The sequence below is a fragment of the Scatophagus argus genome, chromosome 10 (assembly GCF_020382885.2).
Source record: "Scatophagus argus isolate fScaArg1 chromosome 10, fScaArg1.pri, whole genome shotgun sequence".
Lineage (NCBI taxonomy): Eukaryota > Metazoa > Chordata > Actinopteri > Scatophagidae > Scatophagus > Scatophagus argus.
Window position 1 is genome coordinate 7,031,186 of NC_058502.1, and position 18,297 is coordinate 7,049,482.

Below are 18,297 nucleotides of genomic sequence, written 5' to 3' on the forward strand. Positions count from 1 at the left end.
GCTTTGTCTTTTTTGTCCATATATTGGAAAACTCTCTGTAATATGAAAGGTTTCAATATGCTGCAAGAGAGTAATGATGAGATTCCTTGACAGTTTTGACACTTGATGTTTATTTTCTTTTTATTTCATTATTTCATCATTATTTTCCTCCTAAAAGTTAGGAATATGCTGAAACTGGCATAAATTTAAGCTCGGTTAACTACCAACAGCTACTACCAACGATTTTTTTTAATTTAAACTACAGAGTGATCATCTTCATTATACACAATCTATGCTCCGCTCTGAGCAGTGGCATTGGAGCTCTGTCCTGGATGAGTGGAGATGGGCTGAGGCAGGGAGGACCGACCCGAAAACAGCGAGACAAACAGCCACTGAGTGTAGCAGTTACAGAAGGAAAGACTCGGGTAAGTAAACCCGGGACGTTGAATAAAATTGGTTAAGGCTAATAAACGCAACGTTTTTGTTTCGCACAGCCAAAGTTGGCAGCTATGTATTTTACGCGACAGTGCGAAACGAGTCGCCAGTCTTAGCTAGGTTAGTTTATCGCGTAACTTTAGTTTAACGTTAGATAAAAGTAGCCAGTAAAGCGCTCACGTTAGGCCCAGCAACACACGAATGGCAGCTTTTATGTGTTTAATTAATACTACACGCGGTGGTTTGTAAATAAGTTTGTGGTGTGAGGTAACGCAGTTGCTAATAGCAGGCTAACCTGAGCCATATCTCCCAGTCAAATTTAGGCCAGCCAGAGTCGCTCATGCTGCTAACGCAAATGTTATGTGGTAATATGTCGTGTCTGACGTCCGCTAACGTTAGCTGTTTGTGTTTGCAACGTTAAATGTTATTTTTACGTTATCCTACGCGGAAATGCTAAGCTCGTTGGCTTGTTAAGTTGGACTGTTCAAGTAACTCATCCCATACTAGTAGCTGACGTTTAACTTGTGAGCGTTTTCATTTTGTCCTGCTCTGGATACTCACAAACACTCACTTGTCAAACTGGACCCTGCCTGATCGAATAGTTTGTGACGGCCAAAGCCTGTCAAACCTGCTGGACTAATGTGCTGCCCTCAGAGACCAGAAATCAGCTGAACTGGAATGACCTGTTCCACCTTTGACCTGTAGAGAGCCAGTGAGCTCCCAGCCCTGACCCTCCATTCCTCTGGTCCACTGGAAGTGGTTTTTATCGTATAGGATCACGTTAACTACTAACTTACTGCAACAGATAATAATGAACCTTAGTCCCCTCAAATTTAGGCTTGCTGTGTAGTTCATGTACATGTGTATTTAAGCTACAGGTAGGCGGAGATTATAGCAAGACAAGTCTTCTTCTGTACAGTTACTTTTTACAGCTGTTGCTTAACTTTCAGTGATACGGCAATGGTCTAAGATCATAAAAGGAAATTATAGACCGGGCAGTGCAGCTGGTCCTTCTGTGTTGTTTTTTTAACTTGTCCTGTGTGACCAGTTGTCTACCATGTAATGAGGGCAAAGCCCACCAGCAAATGTGATGAGTCAGTTTACCAGGACAACATTTGATCTACAAGCAAGTCAGCATAAATCTTTATCAAAGCTTTATCTTGTCATAGTTAGACCTTTAAACTTGCTTGTCTTTTGCTTTCTGATTTGCATATTTCCATTTACGAACGTGTCCTTGTCGTTTTTATCTTGTTCTCTGTCACTCAGTCTTTTGAAGCGTTTTGCTGACATTACACAGGAAGCCCTGCTTTGTAACACCCACTTGTGAGCCCAGACAGAATGAGTGCACTTGTACATGTGCTGTAGTCTCCTGGCAATTATCTGTTTGTGAAATATCTTGGTTATGTGTTTGAGCATGTAAACGTCATATCCTGGCTTCAAAGACCTGGCATAATCACCTAGAAACTGGGATACCTGTGTGTGTTTGTCCTTTGCACAGTGGAGAGATTACACAAGTACTGTAAAGTACTTTAATTAGTTATGTGATTTGAGGTAGAATTAGATATATATTGACCAAATTGGAAATATTCCAGCAGACATGAGCCAATTGCAGATGTGCAGTAAGTAATAAGAATTTGCTTTAAAGATATGTTTAGGTGATTTAGAAAATGTGTCTCTGTTCCACAGCTCGTCCACCAGATAGCAATGACAAGTTTATTTTTCAGCTTGTGGATTATTTGCACGTCAGCATTTGCTGTAACATATCTGTTCATTTTGAGACATATTTCTGACTGGCCTCCGGTCAAATCTGAGTCTAATATTCACACTCTATTAGCTCTGTTTTTGGTCTCAACCCCCAAGGGGAATATTTGACTCTTTAGCTGCTGAAGGCTCCACCATGTTTTCCAGCTAGTTGTTTTTGCTCACTGTGTCTGTCTGCTGTTTGATGCTTTGCAGGTAATATGAAGTAGGTTGTAATATGAAGTAGAACATTTATGCTCGAAAGAAACTGCCTGTAGCAAATTCAACTCTGTGAATGTGGTCAGTTTGATCCAAAACAGTAAAGCTGGCAGTTTGACACCTAAGCAAAAAGCTGAAACTATTAAGCTGAGAGAAGCTGCAGATTAAGGTGATCATTCACTGTGGATTCACCACTCCCTCTCATATTTCATATTTTCAGTAAAAATATGTATATATATATTGATAAGAGCCACTTAAAATGTAGTGCTCGGTACATATGTGTTTATGTTAAAAAATAAATTACCTATGCCCTCAGTTTTATTTGTAAACTCTCAAAAATCCAGTATCTTACAATAGTAAAGTCTACGTGGTGTGTGTGATTGCCTGTTCAACCATGTCGGGGTTTTGTTTCACGTCGTGTCTAACATCCATTCTGCATCACTGCCGTGCACATCACCTAATTTACATGATCGCTAAACTCGACAGAGGCGGCTCTCACTCTCACATGACAATTACTGTTTGTGTAGTGTTGAGATGGTCGCCTGTGACAGCATTGCTCCTTTTTCGTGCCGTTTTGTCAAATAGGGTGACTCGGGTAGATGCAGGGGCTAACTGAGATGCTCTCAACTCAGAGTCCATGCATAACAACCGGGCCTTTTGTCCCTGCTTTGCCCCCCATCCACCCACACAGTGCTCATAATGTCCTGGAGAAAGAGCGTCTTTATCTCTGCTTTCCAAAGACTCATCTCAATCACATATTTTAGGCACAGTCCAAAAAGACAGCAGCTTAAACACGACATTATGCCTGCAGTAATGCTGCGCCCACCCACACAAGTTTTGACAGTGACATGCCTGCGTTCACACTCTTTAGGACCAAACAGATCTAATCATTCACTCTGAGCTCTGGGTTTCAGGGATGTGTCAGACAAACAGCAGGTTAAATATTACAGATTTTCTCCTGCACGGCTCCTGAGGGCATTTGTGTTGTTTCTTTGTGTCGAACATGGCTGAGCACAGTGGCTTGTGTCTTTTTCTTTCTTTCTTTTTTTTTTTTTTTTTTTTTTAGACCATACTCAAGTGGGTGCTCAGCTGTGGAGGGAGAGGGAGGAGATAGAAGGGGCTGGCCAGAGGCTTGCCAAATCGGATGAGAGAGCAGTTGGGAGGAGATAGCACCAAAAAAAAAAAGTGAGAGAGGAGAGCAGAGGACAGCAAGACAAGAAGAGGGAGAAGGGAAGAAAAAGAGAGAGCGAGCCAGTGTGGGTAGAGGGGAAGGTAGACGAGAGAGTGACAGTGTGTTACAAGAGAAAAAAAGACAGCAAGAGAGAGTGGGTGAGGCTGATATAAAAGGATAAAGGCGGGGTTGTGGTTTTGTCACATGATCCCTGGCAGACTGTAGCCTAGTGAGCTCCAGGTGGCAGAGAGACCAGAGATACAGTAGATACAGAGAGAAAGAGAAAGAGGGAGCAGGGCACGCAAGTCTGTTTCACCACACAGACAGCCGATTTACTACATCTCTCTCTTTCCACTCTTTTTCTTTTCTGTCCGTTAGGAGTTCTTCGTGGTCCCACTTGACCCCGATCCACTTCGCTCCCGGCCCCAGCAGGCCAGGGAATGTCCCGGCAGCGAGATGCCTTACGTGGACCGACAGAACCGCATCTGTGGCTTCCTGGACATAGAGGAGAACGAGAGCAGCGGCAAGTTCCTGCGTCGTTACTTCATACTGGACACGCAGCAGGGAAGCTTGGTGTGGTTCATGGACAACCCACAGGTAATTACACAGGGCTGTGTTAGCTTAGCTTATAGCTTTATTTTAGGGAAACACTTGCGCCCAGGTAACTGCACAGGCTCATGTTTAGTTTATGGATGGAGAATTGGACAGTTTATAGGCAACTGAACATTAGCTAATGTTAGTTAGTTATCGCTGTGGATGATCGGCTCTTATGCACCTGCAGCCTAACTTCAGGCCACTTCTAGCTAAGCTGTTTTTATTTTTTATGAACACAAAATTAAGTTCAGGCTAAATGTTTCTTTCGTCAGACAGCCAAACGGGACGGGAGGACTTGTATTATGTAATTCTAGTTGACAGCATAATTCAACAATGGGAGTAGGTCAGGGCTAATTATATATGTGTGTTTAAGCTTTTGCGTTACCGTTTTGGTAAATCGATGGGAATGACGGTGGAATTAACAGGGATTATTATTTTGTTTTCTGGTTGCCTGTAAAACATCGTGTAAACACCACTGATATTTGCACTGACCACTGTGGTCATGGTGTTGTGTGACCCTCCTTTCTGACCCTCACTGTCACAGTTACTACATTGCATCTTGGTTTGTGCGCCATGCTGGTTTAGAGATGTTGTATTTGCACAAAGTATTCATAAATCATGTAGTGCAGGAGAGAGTTTAAATAATTCAGTGAGTCCCTTTCTTTTTATAGATTGAAAAAGCTTAAATTTTAATGACGTTAAATCTGGATCCCCTAGTTTTAGAGGCACAGCAGGAAACTGAAATTAACTACCACAGGGGTGCACTCAAAGTATAATGTACTTACTCTGTAATGTTGAACTCAGTTTCACTCTCCCACTGCATTATATGTGTTAATCCGCAGCTAAAGCTCACACATTGTTATTTATACCGACAGAACCTGCCTGTTGGTGCAGACTGTGTTGGCTCCCTCAAGCTCACCTACATCTCTAAGGTAAAAATAAATATTACCGCTGAAGCTTATCCGACATGAACATGATAAGATCATGTATAAATAGATCGGTTTACCATATGTGGCTGAACTGGGAAGCTAACAGTTGTCAGCTTTGTCCTCCTTTAGGTCAGTGATGCCACCAAGCTGAGGCCCAAGGCAGAATTCTGCTTTGGTAAGAAAACTCATCACTCATCACAATTTTGTTATCTGTTAATGATTACTCACCACTAAAAATACTCGAATTAAACAGTAACTCAACTTGTCTTACTTATACTTAAACTTATATTTTAAGTACAGGGCTTGAAAAATCCCAGTAGTGCTTTGCAGATATTGGCATCACATGTTGACAAAGCTGAGTATACTTAATATAACCTAAGGGAGGAATGTTTGTTGTCCTTCTCTGCCCTCTAAACTTGGTCAAGCACTGCTCTCCACATACTTTCTCCACCACTGACCAGCCAGCCTTGTTCAACATTGTCTGTTCAGCCAGCACACAAAGATGTAGGAGGACACAACATTGTTTTGTTTGCACATGGTTAAGTTTTATTGTATTGTATTTTTAAATTTTAGAAATTCAGAGGCTCCGCAATTAGACATTTCCCTGAAAGGTTTTTATAATAGTCTTTCACATTTTGCTATGGAGAGACTGTTGTTTTCTTGGCATCTGTCTTTCCTGTTAATCTAAATATTAAAGCTACCTTGTGTTGTTGAGAGTCCCATTTATATTTCACTCCATAATAAATGAATAATTGGCATTTGACCCAGTTGGTCTATTGCTCTTGTTCCCATTCTTCACAACATCTTGCGTGTCGTTTCAGAATGCTGACCCTTATGGCCAGAACTGGCTTGTACAATGAGATGTGGTGTTGTTGTACACTGTAAATCAAAAGTGTTGATATTTGTTCCAGATGACCACGCTCAGAAGCGGTGCGAATAGCCAGCCGTCATAGAGAGGGAGGGGACAAAACAGTCATATAAATGTAGGGATGATAGTACACGTTTTCAGACAGGCATTCGTAGCGTCGCTCTCGGTTGTTACCATAAAAAAACGCCAGAAATAACATAAGCGTGTACCAAACAAAAAAGGGAGCTATAGAGAGAAGTTCAAGCCATGGCTCGTTTGTCACCTCCTCACAGCTGCTCCATCAAGGCCTGAAGTGGGAGTAAATGTCAGTTTCTTAAAGTTACAGAAATACTTTGATACAGTACGCCAGTGAGCGCAATGTGGAGGGGAAGGAGTTTCTGAAGCTATTCCACCATCAGGAAAGCAGATTAGATCCTTTTCAAGACATTTAACCCTTTATGTTCATGCCCCCTGACCCTAATACTAAATATTGTTCAACAGAGATATTGGTATATCTTGGTGTGTGTCCTCCTGTGGTGAGGACAGGGATGACAAATAATCACACTTAATCATAAATATGATTATTTATGAATAAACCCCCGTTCCATGTTGTTTACCAGCCCATCTCCTCTTATATCTGCTTCAATAGCAGGAAGTGCTAGCATGTTCACAACCATGACTGTGTGTGTGTCAGGCTGTGTGTGCGCACCAGTTGCCTTGTTGAGGTTTCGACAGGATGTCTGCATCCTAATCAGAACCCTATTCAGAGATGCATGATGTTATTTTTAAACTGTCGTTTGTGTTTCACATGTTTGCTGATATCTACAAATCCGGCTGCCCCACCCCCTTCTTGCATCTAGCAAGACACACAGAAAAATAAAGTAATGGCTGTCACAGTAACAGCAAGAAAATAAGAGAGACTTGATTTCAGTCTGTGGGCCCATTTAGAGTTTGGCTTGATTTCTCAGCAGCACATTTTGTTTTATAATGTGACTACGAGTCTGAGCTGATATCCCTCCTCCTAGATTTCTCTTCCCAGTACCCAAGAGACCACTACGCTTTCACCACTGCCAAGCAGTTTTCTTCTCCCAAACATACAGGGGAGACTTGTGAATATTGGGTAAATTCATGCTGGTGATCTGAATAAGACCAGACAGACAGATTTATTTACAGGGAAGTGGAAAATGGAGAGAGAGAGCGAGAGCAAGGTTTTGCATGTGTCTAAGCGCTGGACTGAAGACACAACAAGGAAGAATGCTTTTCATTGTGCCACAGAGTTTGAGCTCTCAGTGCCTTTTGCAGCTCGCCCCCGCCAGATTTACCAGTCCAGCTTTAATGTAATTTATTCACATGGTGTCGAAAGGAAAAAAGAGGAGACACAAGGACGGTTTGCGCTGCAGAATTGAAGGATTTATGGTTGAGAGAGAGAGAGAGAGAGACTTCACTTCTTTCCAGCTCCTAAATCCTCATCCATAGCTAATCAGCATTTGACCCAAAAATTTCTTTGTGATTGAAAACGGGGTTTGCTCATGTTCGCACGAGTGTGAAAATATGCAAGAAAATTTTGCGGTTGGTAGCTGCAGGCTCCCCCTCCCCCCTTCGTCATGGTTAGAAGTGGGTAGGTGGTGGCAGACTGAGGCAGCTGGATCTAGCTGGGTCATCATCCACATGGAGAGAAAGAGTGCTGCTGGGAGTGTGTGGGAGAGTCCTTTGCTCAGTTGTTTTTCACTTCCAGAGAAATCTGTGGCAGTGGATCTGTTCCCCTGACACTCAATCATATTTTATGTACAGGAAAGGCCAAAAGTCAACACCCACTGCATAGTACATCTTTGTACTCAGTGCTTAGTTGGATGTGATTCATATTTAACATAGAATGAATCAGATGATGTAGTGTGGATGTGTGTAGTCTGACTGCAACTGAAGAAGTCTGAATATACTTTCCCTTTTCTTTTTTTAACTTACTGTTCCCACTGCTGGTATTTTATGATCTATTAGTCATCAACGCTGGGATGAGGAAGTTCTTCCTGCAAGCCAATGACCAACAGGATCTCGTGGAATGGGTCTGCGCTCTCAATAAAGCCACCAAGATCACTGTGAGACAAACACACACGCACACACACACACACACACACAGAAACAGTCCATCCCTGATTTGGCTGTACTGTGTTCTCTTTGGCTCGTGTTTTATCACTTGGAGGAACTTTTATTTCTTCCTCTTCTGCAGAAATGGATGACTGGACTGTCAAGTAACTAGATAGGAGTGAGTCAGAGCATGACTAACAGGATGCTGTATTGTTGTATTGGGCGCTGGGATAAAGGACTGTTTCTATTGTTCTCCACAAAGCCTTAGCCGTCCAGAGAGGAAATGGATATTAAATATGTTACAGGCGTGTGAACTTTTGCATACATACTAATTACATACTCTTATTTTAACTATGGGGAAGTAGTATGTTTCACCCTACAGCTGAATTCCACAAAAGACCTATTTCTGTGTCTGTGTGTGTGTGTGTGTGTATGTTTGTTTAAGGTGCCAAAGCTGTCTGATGGGCAGCACAATGCCGAGAACCAGAAGGCTTTGCCAGATGTCGTAGGGACGAAGAAGCAAGTCTCTTACAAGACGGAGATAATTGGAGGAGTCCCCATTGTCACACAGACACAGGTAAACACACCTGAACTGCACCATGTACTTTAACTATTAATGCATTTATGTAACAGAAGTCCCACACTCCCCCTTTTATATTGTCATTTAAGTGTCAGAAATGAGAGGATTCGTCTATTATGGACTATTGTAATAATCTGTTGGTCATTTAGGGGTGGCATGGTGGTGCAGTGGTTAGCACTGTCGCCTCATAGCAAGAGGGTTTGAATCCCGGTCTGGGCCCTTCTATGTGGAGTTTGCATGTTCTCCCTGTGCCTGTGTGGGTTTTCTCCGGGTTCTCCGGCTTCCTCCCACAATACCAAAAACATGCACATTAGGTTAATTGGCTACTCTACATTGCCCCTAGGTGTGAGTGTGAGAGTGTGTGGTTGTCTGTCTTTGTGTGTTGGCCCTGCTATTGACTGGCGACCAGTCCAGGGTGAACCCCGCCTCTCGCCCGTAGTCAGCTGGGATAGGCTCCAGCTCCCCCGCAACCCTGATGGATAAGCGGTATAGAAAATGGATGGATGGATGTTGGTCATTTATTAAGCAAAAATGCCCAACATTTGCTATTTCCAGTTTATCAAATGTGGGAATGTACTGCTCTTAAACTTAATATCTTTGGGTTTCGGACATGACCTTGGTTCTGTGAAACTGTGGTGGTCATTTTTCACTATGCTCTGGGTTGTGGTTCTGGATGTGAGTCTGTATTTGTATTGCGCTTTTCTAGTCTGACCAAGCTCCTAATGTGCTTTACAGCCTGAGCATTTACTCACCCATTCACACACATTCACACACATTCACACACTGGTGGCTACTGTGCGAGCTAACACCTGCACATCAGGAGCCATGATCATGATCAGCCCAAACACCCACGCTGAGTTACTTTCTACTCCAGAGTCCATCTTACATGAATTGTGACTGACATATTTTATGCATATTGTTGGAAATTGCAATTTCAATATTTCTGGTGTCCTTCACCCTCAAGCACGAAGGTGGAGATGGTTCAGACAGAGCAGAGCGAGAGGCCATGCATCGCTCCCACAGCCAGCTGCCGTACTTCCTGGGCAGGCCGACACAAGAGCACACCGTCATCAAGTCGGGCTACTGCGTCAAGCAGGGAGCTGTGGTGAGTACCTGCTGCTCTCTTGGTTCTCTGTTGGTCTGAGTTGGTGTCACTTGGTCTTCTGGTACCATTCAGGTTTTTAATACGATTCAGGACTCTTCCTCTCATTCTGTGGTGGTGGTGATGATTAAAACATTGTTCTGAAAGATGGATTGAATTTGGAGCCACCATTTATGATTAATGACACAGTTACAGTTAAAATAAATAAATAGCACCTTCATGAGGGAGGGAATGTTTGGTCTAATGAAGCAGAGATGATGAGATTTCAGTTTTATTTTTTAAATAATTTGGTTTTCTAAGAAATAATGAACAACTTCTTCAATCTGCACAGTTCTGCGCTTTCTAAATGCCACAGCATATGGACACCCCACTCTACGCATAGATAAAATGTTTCAGAACTAGATTATAAATAGAATTAAAATGATGCCTTCATTATTGTCTGTAAATTAAACCAAAGGTGAGAACTTTTTTTCCCCCTTTTTCCCTGCAGATGAGGAACTGGAAACGACGATATTTCCTACTGGAGGAAAACGCAATGAGTTACTTCAAGTCTGATTTGGTAATTAACTTTGTTTTGTAAGTTAAGCAATGCCTTTAGGCATGTTTTCATTGACGATGCATGTGGATTGTATTCACCCCCACAGTCTGAGGTAGCGTAACAGCAAACACACGGTCCCAAGTTCTAACATGTTTTATCCGCAGCCTGTGGAATTCAGTGCCTTCACTTCACGTGTCCTGTCGTGCCTTGCCACCCCGCCACCCCCCCCCCCCCCCTTTTTTCATACACGCGCACACACACACAGTCTGTCTTCAACAGTGCAGTGTGTCCCATACCCTGTCCTTGTCCGGGTCTGCCCTTATTTGACAGCTTTATCTGTCTATTTGGCTATCAACAGGCCTCAAGGACACAGACTCTCTGTCTGCTGAATCAAAGGGTCAGGTCAAGACAGTTACAACCATCAGGGTGCATTCTGATATTCCCTTTATCCTGCCCACATGACACAGTCAACTCAGCAAGATGGCATTGTTTTTAGCCAACATATTACACATTTGTAATATACATACAAGTGTTAATATTCTTCCTTTGTATTTCGGTTAGGTTTTAACTAGAGTTATTTCCTTGCCTTTAGGAGAAAGAGCCTCTGAGAATGATCCCGCTGAAGGAAGTTCACAAAGTCCAAGAGTGCAAACAGAGGTATTTAACATGTCCCAGCATTTTCCCATTGTACAAAAAAATGTCTCTACTTCTGCCTTTTCTGATTTAGATAAAGATACACAGGAGATAAATATGATTTCACTTGTTTTCCACTTTTGTTTTGTAGTGACATTATGATGAGAGATAATCTGTTTGAAGTCGTCACCTCATCAAGGACGTTTTACATACAGGTAGGATGTTGTCTGTGGCGAAGGGAATGTGCAGCCGATTCTCATCCACACACGCACAGACCTTCCCATTGCACAGCGTTCATAAACACCAATGATTGCTCTCGTGTTTGTCTAACAGCAGCCTGTTTCCCTTCCCATCACTTATCACTTTTAGCTTTTGGGTTTGTCCTGTCTCACTCTCGTCTCTTCACTAGGCGGACAGCCCGGAGGAGATGCACAGCTGGATCAAGGCTGTCTCAGGGGCCATTGTGGCCCAGCGTGGTCCTGGGAGGTCTGCTGCCACAGTATGTATCTTGTACTACAATACGGCACTATGTCACCACAGTATGGATTCAAGTCATTATAGATAGATTGAAGTCAAGACGGCAAATGTACCGGTAACTTGCACATGCACGACATGAGACTCGCTGAGTGACATCTGGTGATATGAGGAGTGACGTCAACTATTCACAGGACTTATTTGTACCGTTTCATTCATATAATTTATTCATTAGTCTTTGCATTTTCTCTTCTCTCACAAGAGCTCATACGCCTGCAAGCTACAATGATGCAAACAAAATCCTTTTTGTAGAGAAGCAAACAGTATTTTTTTTTTTTTTCTTCAGATGAATTTACCTTATGACTACTTTGTTATTTCTGTTTTAACAATATTAAGCCCAGCTCTTCTAGTTGTGATGGTATAGTTCACAACAAATTGATGAAGCGATATCTGCTGTGTGTAGTCTGGGGTTTTGGGATTAGTATTTCCCAAATCCAAAGCTACAGACCAGTACAGAACCTTTGTGCCTTTGCTACAAGGCCTCAAGTGATAACATGATTTGGTACTTGGTACATCCTCTTCTGCATTTTTCTCATTCCTTGAAAACATTTTTGAGGCATGTATTGCCTTTTTATCGGAGAATTGACAGTTGATGTGAGGGGAGAGACAGAGATGGGGACAGATGTTCTTCAGAGGTCCCCATGTGGAAACAAACTGGGGACGTTGTGGTTCACGTTGGCTACCTTAACCCCTGAGCCACCTGGTGCCCCAGTACAGGTTTTTTGTAACTAAATTTGGTCATCAGCATGTGAGATAACCATTGATACACACACAAACGACCAAATCTGTGCGAGTACAGTACCTGAATTTTAGAACATCTTGATGAGTTCAGGCAGCTGGACTTGGCAGGTGAGAAGAGAGTGGTAAACCTGCGCCACAGTCCTGACTGCAGAGGAGAGCCTGTCCTCTGTCGCGGTTGGTACTTCCTGGTTAGACTGGACTCATTCTCAACACCTCTGCGCTGTCTGACTCTCTACAGTTCCCTCTTTCTTGCCTCTTGTGTCTTTCTTTCTCTCCTGCTTGTTTTTTCTCTCACCCCCTTTTGAATCTCCTCTGCCTCTTCACTCTGTCCTCTTTTTTCCCCTTTTTTTCCATCCTTTGTCACATTCTCTCCACCTCCCCCTGTCCCTGTGGGCAGACAGCCCATCTGCTCTAATACTGCTTTGCACTGTGTTGTTGCAGATGCGGCAGGCCAGACGGCTGTCGAACCCCTGTATACAGAGGTATACGTCCCGAATCGGGGAGTGCAGCAGCACGTATGTCAGCTCGTCTAAATCCCCCCTTTTTAACTATAAGTTCACCTTTTTTTAATACTGTCTTCCACTCACTGGCTGGCCCTTCGTGGTTGTAGATATTTTGAGAGCAGATCAGATCTGACAAGCACATCTGATGCTCCTCTTTTTTTTTATTCCTAAGAACCAACCACATCCTAAGTATGGCTGTGATAACCCAACCAGCACTCCTCCCTTCACGCCCTCGTCCTCGCTGCTTCTCACATCCACTTCTCTTCCTTTGCTTTTCCTTTTTTTTTTTTTTTTTGGCCGCACTGTTACTTCAAGCTCAGCTCCAAGTGTGAGCCCATTTCATTCAGTGCGCTCAGATTGTCCTCAGTTAAACATGTACAAAAAAAAAAAGAAAATCTTGTTTCAGGAATTTCAAGACTCCAGGTGTGCTTGACTTAGCTTCTTTTGCATGTGATGGCCGTCGCCGCGAGCATGGCAACTGAAATCAAGTGCATCTCAAGTCGTTCATAATGCTAAAAAAAAACAAACAAAAAAAAACAGGTGCAGAATGACTCTAAACAGCTGGATTATGACCATCTAACCATCGGAAAGACCTGCAGTCACTGCCTCCCTTCCTCCTTCCCTCCCTCATAGCTTCACTTGCTCAACCTCCACCTGTCCTCGCTATTATTGTGTAAAAAAATAAATAAATAAATAAAAATATACTTGAGTTCATCTACAGTCACTGCACCCACAGCATGACCTATATGATAAAGAAAGCTATGAATACCTTAAGCTTGTTTCTTTCTCTGTCTTTATTACTGGGTACATGTGTCTTTCACACCTTCTGTTTCTCTTCCCTTCATGCTCTGTTATCTCTGCAGTCTGCTGCAGCTGTGTACCTGTCTTAGATGTGTGACATCCTGCTTGTCTCTCCTTCTCCCTCCTGTTCGCTGCCTGTATGTTTTTTTTTCCTCTTTCTCATACACACAATAATAAGATACTTGTTCCCATGTTGACTTCCTACACCTCTGTGTGCTAAATGTTAAACATTGTAACAGCTTTAGAAGCAAGGACTCACCAGTGCTGAATCCACATGTCCAGAGTCTACTGTTAAACTGTTTATATGTGGGGTTTGTATTAGCTATTACAGTGCTCAAGGCACTAATGGGACATGCTTATGTTATGTGGTAACATCAATTAATCAGTAGTGCAGTGAATTGAGGGCAATTTTCCAAGTCTTCAGTGATTTAGATTATCTGACCATCTGGCCTCTAAAATTTTGCATGAGCTTGATTTAGTGTCTACATGTGTGGCTCTCCCTTCGATTTTTAAACAGGTTTGTGCTCGGAAACTGACTCTTAGATATTATGATGTTTAAGTGATACTTTGAGGGATTATTGACAAGGAGATTCATGAGCATGCAGAGCTGTGTGAGAGAAACCATGTGACAAAGCACAGGATCTTAAAGTACAGATATTATACCTCAATATACCTTGGAGTGCCTTTTGTTGCTTTTCTAAGCAGAGATGTTTTTCTAACCAACATTTCACCGGCTGCTCAGTGGCTAACCCGTTTTTTGCTTTCACTGCTTTTGCTGTGTCTCCTCTTTCTTCCCATCACCCTGTTTTGTGTTTCAGAGATTGAAATCTGACAACGAAAAGCTGTGAAATAATGAGCAACAACCAACCACTGCTTTCTAAGGCACTCTGCTCCTCCACTGCAACCTGTAGAGACTACCAAAACTAAAACCTGCTGACACTACTACTGCTCCTGCTACTTCTACTACTACTACTACTACTACTACTACTACTACTACTACTACTTCTGCTGCTACTACCATCTTCACTTTCTAGCAATGCTCCATTCTTCAACACCTAAACCTTCAGTACCCACTCTGCTAAAGCTACATCAGGGCCCACATGCTGGTGTTAATTCCAAGTCTGTAACTCACTTTTTCACGCTTCTCAAATAAACACATAAACATATCAGGATTTCACTTTTCTTACTAACAGCCACTCGTCTTGTCTCTCCCGCTTTTTTGCTTTCTCTGTATCCTCTGGCTGTTTCTCCTGCAGGAACACGGCAGCCGTTCCTCTTTCTACCGCAGCCCCTCGGGTCCCCCCGTCCCTCGCTCGCCCATATCTGCCATGCCACCATGCTACCCAGAGTGGGGGGCTGCTGTCACGTGCGGCACACGCTCGCAGCCTGGCGTGGGACAGCGAGCACTTCATGAGCCTGCTGCCACGGCCCAATCACAGCCACACGCCAACACGCCTCTCCCTGCAGGAGACGAGCCTGGCAAAGTGACGTGCGAGCCGCCTGTGACCACCATCGATAACTCTGAGGAATCACCGTGGCGACGGCGGAGCAGCTTTGAGCCTCACGTGCCTGAATCGCCCGTGGACCTGGATGACGCTGACCTGCCGGTGAGCGAGGTCTGAGCCACCAAGCTGGACGTTAAAACGTGTTTATCTGAATGGAGACTCCCTGCACAAGGAGGAAACCGGTGTGCGAGAGGTGTTTGAAAAGGGCAGGCACTGGTTTTCGAACCAAAGCTGTTTGCTGACATCACAAACTCAACTTTTGGGCTCCTCCGTCAGTGCCGTCAGTGTGCTAGAGGAACAAGTTTGGTCACCACTGAACTGCACTCGTGTGCCAAAGATGACCCGGCCTTCACCCGCACCCATCTGCCTGCCTGCTGTCACATTTACAGTCCTCTATTTATTTACTAAGAGCTGTTGTTGTCAAACAGAGCTACAAATTTCAGTTTACTCATGGTGATTAGAATTCAGCGAGAGCTTTATTTTAACATGTACAGGCACAGCGATGTGTTCGATGGTCGGAGGCGAGTGGAAGATTGTTTGTAAACCACTTTGTGCCAAGAAAAAGGGGAGCTTTCAAGTGCAGACTATTTCCTCTCGTCTGAAAAGAGTGTTTAAACTGAGAACGGGCTTTTCGTCACCTCTCTGATCTACTAATTTTAACTGTGTGGTCCATTCACACTTTCTTCTGTAACCTTGGATTTGTCTGCTGTTTTTGGCCAGCGTTGGGATACGCGTCAGGCCTTTTCTGAGGTCAGATCCTCACTCTAATGCTAATACAAAGATTCTGGACTTGTCTAGGACTAGATGCAGAATGTTGAAAATAAAAGTGTGTATAATAATAATAATAATAATGATGATAATAATAAGACCAAATGTATTGCTGCAAGAATTTTTTTTTAAAACCGTCGTCAAGCCTTTTGACTTAAATTTCTTTTTATTTCCTCACTGTCGCTGACCATAAGCTAAAGTCGCTTACATGTAAATCTACAGTACATAGTTTTTACAGTCAGTCAGCCTGTGGTAGAGAAGTGAAAGTTTGACTGTGCAGAAGCATGAAAGAAAAATCATTTCTGGAAGCCATCGCAGTACGTGCATCACTTCTCTGTGCGGACTTCATTTCAGCATATGAGACTTGGAGGACTCAGTGCTGCTTGATGGCGTGCAGAAAGGAACAACAGGGTTATGAGTTGACAAGGAATTCACTTGTATACATTTTGTAATTAATAGTAACAAAAGCTTCAACAATGGGGCTGAGTAAGTTATAGATCAGCTTCATGTCCTGACAGACACATGAGTTCACTCAATCTGTAATCCGTTATTTTAAGATTATGCTGTATGAACGTCTTGTAAACATTGTGGTTTAACAGAAAAAACAACATTCAAGCTCAGACACTCCGTTGCATGTTAACATTTCTATGGTTCCTCAGATGATCTTTGTGTTTTTAGTTTTTTCATTTATCTACGGTCACTCACTGTGTTGTGTGTTTGCAGAATAGAGGTGTGTGCAGTTGATTTATTATTTTTGTATGCTTTTAAATGTTTCCTGATTGTATTCCTTGTACCTGTGTTTTGGGAGGCAGCTGCCTTGTGGTTTTATTAAGTCCCACTGTAGTCCTGCTAAATAATACACACTAATCTTGTTTTTTTTTTGTTTTTTTTTGTTGAAGTGCCTGCTTAAATTCAGCCCAACAAAATTCAAGCTTGTTCACCCTGTGCCGGTCTGGAGTCATTGGTTTGAATTGTCTCTATTTATTTTGTGGATGACTTGAAAGAAATAAATACTGAAAATGTGCTGAGGCCTTCTGAGAGTGTCATTCAACAGGACGATTTATTTATCTCCAAAGAGCATGATTAGTCTGAAGTCAGAGTTTTAGTTTAGTCTGGAAAAAACAAAAAAGATACACTGTGGCCATTCATCGCTCATCGTGGCTCCTTCTGCCCTCGTGTGGTGAAAGGAGGAACTTCACTCTAGTGATGTGGACTGATTGAAAACATGGCGATGTACAGTTTACATCAGTTAGGATTCATGATCAATTCACAGTATGCCACAGTGGCCACTTTGGAGAGCTAATTGCAAATAAAGTCAGAGTGCAGGCTGATTAACCAAGCTTCATCAAACCTTTAAAGTAAAATGACAGTAAAATATGATCTGCAAATTACAAAGTTATGCAATGTTAGTCCTGTAATTAACACCAGGGCACATTAAATATTGACAAATTTATACAGAACAACACATCAAAGAATCAAACTGCTGCTTAGTGCGTTGAACTGTTTTAACTTCAACAACTGATTTAGTTTGTTTTTAGCTGCAATGTGCTTTCTTTGGACTGATCACATCACAATATGATCCCACTGAAAGCTGAATTACAGAGTTGACCACTCTGTTTATGAATTTATATAAGAACCCCAGAAAAAACCACACCAAATGTAAACTTACTTGTTCCTTTTATTTGTCACTGTGATCACAGGGAAAATCTATTTTTTTCTCAGCGTGTATGCAGGGATGGAAGACGTGTCCTTGTGCTTCATGTGCAGATGGGATTACAAAGTGACTGTGGATTCAGTATGTGTACTGAAGTACTGCGGCCAGGCAGTATATACAGCTTTTGGATGTACTGAAAACTATAATAGTTTTTTTTTAACCCCATCTTTACATAGTACATCTCAGCTCCTTATTGGAGGATGCATGACTTTGGTGTGGCTTCAGCCAGGCCCCATGTGGACTCCGAGGGGCCCCCTTTCAGCCAAGGCACCGTCGCAGACAGGAGTGGAGAGATCACACAGACCTCAGTGGCGTCCATCCTTGGCTACGCTCTCTGGCCTCGGTTGGAGAGTGGGTGTATCTTCAACATGAGGTTGTTTTCATCTGCAGATTTTCCCATGTTTCTCGCCTCCGTCCCGGTGCTTCAAAGAGTGTTGCCACATAATGACCGTGATGCCGTAAGGCCTAACTACTGCTGTGTGAGTTTAATTCATCACATCAGTCAACATTGTGGTTTGTTGCATATCAAAATGACATGAAGCTCAAATTCTCAGGCTCAGACATGAGTGTGCCCTCATACTCAGAACAGTTTTTTGGTTTGCAGGTCTACATGGTGCACTCTTACTGTTCCTTTGAGAGAATATGAGTGTACTTGGTTCCCTTTCTGCCCCTCTCTAATTGCCTTTTGGATAGGGAGGCTTGTGTTTCCCACAGCTCTGGTGCACCACGGGGGGGCCTCGTCCCTCCCTTCCTTAGGAGCGGGTTTCTCCCCTCCGTGCAGCCCCACCATTTAAACCATTAATACGACCCTGTGCCCATAATCAATCACATTCTGCTGAGGTGTTTTATGACAATGATTCATTGCCTCAGTGTTTACTGGAT

The 18,297-nt window shown here is 42.9% G+C and overlaps 1 protein-coding gene across 6 annotated transcripts; it reads left to right on the forward strand.

Annotated features, from left to right (window-relative positions):
- The first annotated feature begins 255 nt into the window (after positions 1-255).
- Positions 256-16,725, forward strand: LOC124065789 (pleckstrin homology domain-containing family A member 1-like). 6 transcript variants are annotated; one of them, XR_006844493.1, is made up of 14 exons: positions 256-404; positions 3,923-4,141; positions 5,014-5,070; positions 5,197-5,242; positions 7,910-8,007; positions 8,442-8,573; positions 9,541-9,681; positions 10,169-10,237; positions 10,809-10,873; positions 11,001-11,064; positions 11,259-11,348; positions 12,566-12,639; positions 14,247-14,547; positions 14,685-14,825. XR_006844493.1 is itself a non-coding variant. In XM_046401558.1 (14 exons), exons 1-14 carry the CDS (start codon positions 312-314, stop codon positions 14,914-14,916), a joined length of 1,455 nt encoding a protein of 484 aa, XP_046257514.1. In that variant the 5' UTR covers positions 256-311; the 3' UTR covers positions 14,917-15,058. The 6 variants fall into 6 exon arrangements, 5 of the variants coding, with proteins under 5 accessions (XP_046257514.1, XP_046257517.1, XP_046257518.1 ...); XM_046401558.1 differs by lacking the exon at positions 14,247-14,547 and adding an exon at positions 13,491-13,565 and having other exon boundaries at positions 14,685-15,058; XM_046401561.1 differs by lacking the exon at positions 14,247-14,547 and having other exon boundaries at positions 14,685-15,058.
- Positions 16,726-18,297: the final 1,572 nt, after the last annotated feature.